We start from the raw sequence: 7,905 nt of genomic DNA, 5'->3' as shown, positions 1-7,905 counted from the left end.
CCGCCCCCCCGTCCTCACCCGCAGAATGGGGAATGGGCCGCGACTCTGGGCGCTTCTGCCTGTGCTCTCCCCCTTCCCGGGAGCAGACGGGGTTTGCCGAACGTGGAGACCTTGGGTTGGGCTTGGCGACTAGTTTCGCCCCGAAAAGCGGGGGTTTAGGCCGTCGTTTGCAGGATGGAAAAGGAGCTTGAAGCTGCTGCTGCAACTCGGGGCCTTTCCCGCTTCAAAAGCTTCTCATGTGTGCATAAACCCGCATTTTGACATCAGCTCTTCAGCAGAGGGCAGAGCTAGAGCCTGGCTTTGCCTTGGTCTGACTGTAGTGTTCCTGCCAGTGAATTGTCTCACTGACTATTTTTTCCTGAATTTCATCTTTAAAGCAAATCTGGCTTTGCCCCCTCTGCATGCTACACAGCGGATTTTGAAGTCCAAACAACTGCCCCTGGCTTTAAGCAAACCGGACTCTGGAGCTGGAAGAAAAATCCCCCGGGATCCTGAAGATGCTTAAAACCCTCCCCTGAGCCTGGGGATAGCTCGTCAGAGCAAAACAGCAAAGAAAAGTAATTTTCTCCAAAAAACTGCCAGCGTTTGCAGTGCTCAGATATGGTGTTGGTGCCTTGCCCATCTCCAAGCGTGGGGAGAAGCAGAGCTGCTGCTGCAAGGCCACTGCACCACTGACAGGCAGCGTTTTCGGCAGCATAAAAGAAAGTGGCTCATATAACTCTTTGTTAGTACTGCTGTATCTCTCTTTAATGTGCTTCCATTACTGGTAATCCGGTTATTTCAATTGCCAAAGCCATTAGTTTGAAAGGGAAAAAAAAAAATTTATGCAATTACCAGCTCCTGAATTGAGTTAAAATCTTGAAATAAATTACAGCGAAGGCTACTTTCTCCAGTGACTCTCAGAGGCACATTTAATTCCCTGCAGCTCTGTGGGATGTGTGCTTTGGGGGAGAAACTCAATTAAAACCACAAACTTACTTCATTTTAATTGCTGGGCTAATGAAACTGCTGTCACCGGTAGCGTCCCTGCATGCGTGTCTGTCGCCTCGGCCTTGCAAGCATCTTCTTGCTCTCTCCTAATGTGAATGTTGTCCATATCTATTTATTACAGGATATCTTTTAAATGCAGGCACATGTGAACACCAGCTGATGGTGGCAAACCTGGAAATGGGTAAAAATAATGTATGTCTCTCTACTAACCCACCCACCATGGGCAGGTTGAACGTGGGGCTGTGGTCTTTGCTGCTGCTCTGTTCTCCTGTTTCTACCAGGGCAGTTTGGGGTTTACAAAGTGCACTAGGTATGTGGGATGGCCTTGGCATGGTCAGGGTGTTCCCCATGATCCCATTTAGTGGTGAGATGAGGGAAATGAGCCGGTGGGTGACCACTCCCCCATGCTGGTGCTTTAAAACCTCTCCAACAAACCGCTTTATTAGAGACACCTTTGAGTGGTGAGCGAAGGGTCATGCCAAGAAGCTGTCCCCAAAACATACCTGTGGCAGTGCCAGGAGATTGGCACGTCTCTGCTGGGGTTGATCTCTGTTCAACCACGGCAATAAGCTCCTTACACTGGTACCACCTGCAAGGCTTTGCTGCTGCATGCAAAGATATGACTGTCCCCACGGAGCTGCCAGCACCCACCAGTCCTGGCCATGTCCCTGCTGGTAGCTGTTTCTGCTTTTGCAGCAGATGAGGATCCTGCAGCCTCCAAGTAGCACGTGGCTTACTCGGATTTCCCAGAAAAAAAAATAAAATGCATATTTCTGCACCAGGGTCTCAGCCCCAGGAGCTCCCCAGTGCAGAGACCAAGCAGGTCCAATCCTGCCTGGGTGAGCTGGAAGATGGGCAGAGCAGACATCATCTTAATATCCATCTGTCAGGCAATGGCAGATGTTTCCAGTAATTACAGCTTCTAGAAAACAAAATAACAAGAGGGAGTTTGTTGCCACATCTGGGGTTGGGGTGCAGCAAATCCGGAATCAACAAGGAAAAGGAAATTAGGGACAGATTGCTTGTTTGGGAGGTGATGGGGTGGAGGAAAGGGAAGGATCAAGGTGGACGGTGGGAAAAGCATGCATGGAAAAATGGAGAGAAGAAGGGGAAAAAGAACCGGTTATCTTTAAGCAAGTGGCTGGTTGGGCACATTCCAGAAGAACCCACTTCAGACTATTTTGTGGGTGGTGTCACCACCTGTGCATGCTGGGGGGCACGGGATCCACCACCGGTCTTCACGTTGTGCTGACGTGGGTCCTTGGTCCCAGTGGCTCTGGCCATCCCTAGCGTGGTGCCTGACTCGAGCTACAAAAGAGCAGGTTGTGTTTCTGAAGGAGAGGGGCCGGGTCCCTGTGGCACCCGTGGCAGAAGGCACTGTGGTCCTGCTGGGTATCTCCAGTGGCAAAGCCCAACTCTGGGTGCCAGCAGCAGCTGTGGGTCTTGCAGAGGCACACACGCTCAGACACGGTTCGGAGGTGATTCCTCAAGTGCTGTCACCCACTGAACAACACCAGGAAAGGCAGAACAAAACGCGGGAGGTTACAATGAGCTCACATTTCCTGCCCATGCTGTTGCATAAATAGAAGAGGTTCCTAAAAGCCCAGTTCAAGCCTCCAGCCAAATGGGAACTGCCCACAGTGGAGAAGAAACTCCTGTAAGTGCATTTTCTGCCTCTTGTTCACAGACAAAGCTGCATAAAAAACCTAGAGAGGTTCTCTTTTCTTCTTGAAAGCTAGCCAGCTCATAAATGTTGGTGCTCCGGCAGGCTTGAGATTCATTCCCGAGCTTAGCCCACATCGCGGTCGTCAGTTCTCTGCTACGAGCTATGGGCTGGGGATGTGAATGTCAGTGCTAGCATGATATGGAGGGCAAAAGACATGGCAGAGGGAGAAAAGATGTCTCTGTGTGCTGGAAGGGACCCAGAAATGGAAATTTTGGGGATGGCTCTTCCTGATGTGTGTGCAGAGGGTGTGTCTCACTGGGTGGTGTTGTGATCAGAACATGGGAAGCTTTGTTTTTCTCTCAAAGGCACACAGTCAGAACTGTATATGGCTAAGGATAAATTTCCTCAAAAATATGAAAAAAACAAAATCTCATTCCCAGAAAAGTCTTTTTCTGTCACTCTCCCATGGCAGATTTTTACTCTCCATGGCTGCTCTGCAACACTTGCCAAAGAACAGCGAGACAGCAAGAAAACATTTTAACCTAGCCCAAACCAAACTTCCTTTTCTTTTCAGCTGCCTGGAATTGGCTGGAATGGGTATTTAAGCAATTTTAGACATGGGACTGCAACAGGTATGTCCACACCTTCGCCCGTTACGGCTGCACACCCACAGGCATCCTCGGCATCCCACTCTGTGCCTTGGGTGCTTTGCTAACCTGCTTCGTGTGGAGGGGCTCCCCTTGCCCAGGGTCTTTGTGGGAAGCGAGCCATCCCTAGAAGTTGCAGAGCTACCATGGGGTATGTCCTCCTTAGGATGCATAGCACAACCGGGGACCAACAGCTTCATTTTCTCATTACTTGGTGGCTGCAGGTCTCTTGGGCAATGGAAGAAACAGGTCCTTGAGGAGAGCGAGGCAGGAGTGACTGCAGGCAAGGAACTACACGGCCATGCCTGTTTTGGGATTACTGGAAAAATGAGTCCCAGGGGAAAGTTGGGCAGCTTTGGCCGTGGATGAAAAACGGTGTGTTTTAGGGTTGGAGGCGTATTTGCACTATTTTTCCCCTATAACAGCCCTGGTTTGCTGTCAGAGCCTGGAGATTACTCTTGGCTTTTAAAACCCACAGTAACCTTCACATTCACCTCCCGCCGTGGGAGATGGGCTCGTCAGCAATAGCGGTTGCCCAGTTTGGGTGGCTTTTGGAAGATGAAACCCTTGCAGTGTTCTTCTGTTTTCTGAAAATCAGACTCCAAAAGGAGGAAGCTCAGTCATCATTTCCTGAAATCTGGCTGCAGCTGTCTAAACCCTGATGCCAGCCTGAAGTCCTGGGAAGTGGCTGATCACATGGCTCACACCCTCCTTGGTCTGCAGGGTTTCAACTCACCTCATGCAGGATTGAGTCCAGTAACATCCTTCCACTTAAATCTCTACCTCTAACCTTAATTCAGGAGTTGATTCTGGTGCCTACTTGTCCTTATTTGGATGGAGCTCTGGGCAACCTGACCTAGTGGAAGGTGTCCCTGCCCATGGCAGGGGGCTTGGAACTAGATGGTCTTTAAGGTCCCTTCCAACACAAACCATTCTATGATTCTGTATTTTCCAATTCCTAATACCTTTTACAAGAATCCATGGATTGAATCCATAATTGAATCCAGAATTAGCACACAGAGGGGTCAACGTCCTACCGGGAGCAGCGAGATGTTCAGTAGTTCACCTCTGGGAGCAGCCCCACCAACATAAAGGTGCTGCTTCACCGAGAACTGAGAGGTTGTTTTCTCAGTAGCAACTCGGATGAATCTAAAGAAGCTCACAGAGAGGAGTGGTGTTGGATTTTTCATAATTTAGAGCAGAAACTTCCTGAAAAGCTTGCAGTGGTATCAGGGGGCAGCGTGAGTTATGTCAGAGGAAACTGTGGTCATTTACTTTACAGTTTTCATGTGTCAGAGTAAGGAAACTTGAATCATTTTTGTACATGTATGTGCACGCAGCTGTCCCCATGCTGGAGACAAAGGCCAAGGAGTACAGGACATAGAATACTTACCAGAAGGTGGCAGAAATTTAAACTTACGATCTAGAAGAAAACTCCCCCATGATGTGATGTTCACCTTTCCCGTCTCAACGCTTTGACCCCCTTCACTTGTGTTTTGCTCCTAGGCAGCCACTCGTCAAATGCCACTTTAAAGGTTGAAATGACAACTGCTGCCGCCTTGGTGGATGCTGCCAATTCAAGCGACTACCCGTACGAGTACTTGGATAAGGAGGATTACGCACAGTATGGCCCCTGCACAAAAGAAGAGGTACTCTCCTTTAGAAGAGTATTCCTGCCATCTTTTTACACTGTGGTCTTCCTGGTCGGGTTGGCTGGGAATGTCCTCCTGTTTATTGTCCTCATTATGTACATCAAGAAGAAAAAGAAGATGACTGAGGTGTATCTGATGAACCTGGTGGTTTCAGACTTCTTCTTGCTACTAACCCTTCCTTTCTGGGCTCTGTACATTTCTCAGTGGGTGACCTGGGACATACTGTGCCCGGTCTTAAATGCCATGTACACTATGAATTTCTACAGTGGTGTCTTTTTTGTGAGCTGCATGAGCCTGGACATGTATCTGCAGATAGTTCACGCTTGCTCTCCTCGCAGCTCCAGGACACAGAAGAAGTCCATCCTCGTCTTGGTGCTAGGATGGATCCTTTCCATACTTTTTGCCATTCCTGATGGCCTCTTCACCAGCACAAGGCAAATCCATAACAAAAACATCATGTGCACCCATGATTATGGCCAGAAACACTTATTTTGGAAAGTTGTCTTTCAGGTCATTCAAAACGTCTTGGGTTTCCTTTTTCCCTTCCTCTTCATGATATTCTGCTATTCCCGCATAGTGTGTGTCCTCACTGTGTCTCAGATGCCCGGCTCAAGGAGAGCTCTCTGCCTAGTCTTTACCCTGGTGTGTGTCTTCTTTGTCCTGTGGTCCCCTTACAACATTGTCCTCATCCTTCACTCCCTGCAAGATGTCGGCGTGATCAGGAGCTGTGAGAGCAGCAGGCAGTTGGACTACGCCATGCAGGTCACGGAAAGCCTGTCCTTCGTCCACTGCTGTCTCAACCCCTTGCTCTATGCTTTTGTGAAAAAACGATTCAGGTTATACTTATGGAAGATCCCTCAGGCCGTGTTCAGGAGAAGTGCTTTCTTTGACATCCAGCCCCCAGAGTCAAGCCATTCTGGCAGCAGATACGCAGCTGAGATAGAAATGTTGAGTATCACAAATGCACGATAAAAATTACATAATTTACGTTACATGTGTGCCCGCCACGCTGTGTTCTACTGGTTCTGGCCATGCAGTGGAGTTGGTGGGAGCCCACAGCACTGCGTAACCAGATATTTCATCCTAACACCAGCATCAAGATGAGCGTTTTCCACGTTGGGATTGGAAAAGTACCTGTGGGATTTGTTTCTGTTGTAACTCGAATTATTATAAAAGGATTGCCCTGGGTTTATGCTCGTGGAAGAAGCTCAGGCCCTGTCTGGAGGATGTGAAGCGTTACTGGATGAAGGAGCAGCTTGTCCAGATGTTGTGCCCTTAAAAAAGCAAACTGAAACTCGTGCAGAACTTCTCCCCCATAGACAGAATCACAGAATGGTTTGGGTTGGAAGGGACCTTGAAGCCCACCAAGTCCCACCCCCTGCCATGGGCAGGGACACCTTCCACTAGACCAGGTTGCTCCAAGCCTCATCCAGCCTGGCCTTGAACACTTCCAGGGCTGGGGCATCGACAGCTTCTCTGGGCAACCTGTTCCTGTGCCTCCCCGCCCTTTCCAGGAAGAATTCCTTCCTGATATCTAATCTAACCCTCCCTACTTTCAATTTAAACCCGTTACCCCTTGTCCTGTCACTACAGACCCTTGTAAAAAGGCCCCCCCAGCTTCCTTGTAGCCCCTGCAGGTACTGGAAGGTGCTATAAGGTCTCCCGGGAGCCTCCTCTTCTCCAGGCTGAACAAGCACAACTCTCTCAGCCTTTCATCATAGGAGAGGTGCTCCAGCCCTCTGAAAGATCCCAAAGTGTGTGATGGAGAAGAGCAATCCCATTATCCCTCCAGCTCATAGTCTGGGCTGAAGAATGGATTTGCCATGCTCAACCATGAGGACAGACACGGGTGGCCAGAAGCCCAGCCTGGGGAAAGGCTTTGCTTCTCCTGACTTTTACCATCTGCCAGGTAGATATGTTCAACTGGGCTTATCCCTTTCTCTACCAGGAGAGACAGCAGGAAGAATTAGCCACCTTTAAACTGGGTTGTCTGGTCAATGGTGGGTTTCTCCTTTATGATGAGCTGTGCCATTGCTCAGGTCTGCTGAGCAGGAAACTGTGTCTTTCTGAGGGATAGATCCTTGCTTGGAGATCAGTTCGATCATCAGTTAATTTGAGATCAATACAGTCAGAAACAAAGCTCAAACCAGTAACAACCAATGAGAAAGAGAAAAAAAAGCCCAGCCCATTGCTGGGCTCAGCAGTGGTGGAGGTATTTTCCTACCTGAAGATCTCTTTTGACAAGATAAAAAAGATCCATGGATATTATCTTTAACATAAATATTGGCTTTGCAACACCACGGAGTGAGAGCATGGCCTTGAACAGAAGAGCACAGATAGCCGTTAGCCAATCCTTATTACCCAGTGTAGCTTTAAAGTTCAAGGTGGTTAGTTTGCTGACCTTTATGTAAAGGGACTGTTCACCCCAAATACTCTGGAACCTTAAATGGGCCCTTTCCTGCCTGGAAACATATTGAGCATAGGATTTGCCTAGAACTGTACAAATAAAATTAATCATTTAAGAGAAAACACTCATCACTTTTTTTCTAGACAAGGTTACGGGACCAAGATGCTTTTTGCGTAGATCTGAAAAAGTGGGTTTGTTTTCAGTGCTGTTTTTCTTGCCAACATTGCCACAGCATGTTTCCAGTACAGTAAGGCTGGGAGCTTTCCTTTGAAAACAAAACAGCCAGAATAAATACTTAGCTGATGCTATGATGTGGCCTTCATTCCAGGGGTCAGATCACTGGGAGGGAATGTGGAAGCGGAGTGCAGCTGGGAAGCAAAAACTAAGATGAAGGTTGTGATCCCGTAAGGAGGAGGTCTCATGGGACTGTGCCTAACAGATGGGATGCTCAGGGGAAGGGCAAAGGCTGGGGGGAAAAGAGGGGGTGTAAAGGAGGCTGGTTGTGTGTAAGCAGCGTGCCCTACACCTGCAGTCTGTCCTATC

The 7,905-nt window shown here is 48.7% G+C and overlaps 1 protein-coding gene across 1 annotated transcript; it reads left to right on the top strand.

Moving 5' to 3' along the window:
- Positions 1–2,918: 2,918 nt before the first annotated feature.
- On the top strand, positions 2,919–5,927 carry ACKR2 (atypical chemokine receptor 2). The gene is made up of 3 exons (XM_010159219.1): positions 2,919–2,936; positions 3,231–3,288; positions 4,810–5,927. Exons 1-3 carry the CDS (start codon positions 2,919–2,921, stop codon positions 5,925–5,927), a joined length of 1,194 nt encoding a protein of 397 aa, XP_010157521.1.
- Positions 5,928–7,905: the final 1,978 nt, after the last annotated feature.

The sequence above is a fragment of the Eurypyga helias genome, unplaced genomic scaffold (assembly GCF_000690775.1).
Source record: "Eurypyga helias isolate BGI_N326 unplaced genomic scaffold, ASM69077v1 scaffold8449, whole genome shotgun sequence".
Classification (NCBI taxonomy): Eukaryota; Metazoa; Chordata; class Aves; order Eurypygiformes; family Eurypygidae; genus Eurypyga; species Eurypyga helias.
Note: the sequence above shows the minus strand (reverse complement) of the source record. Positions and strands in the feature narration are given on the sequence as shown.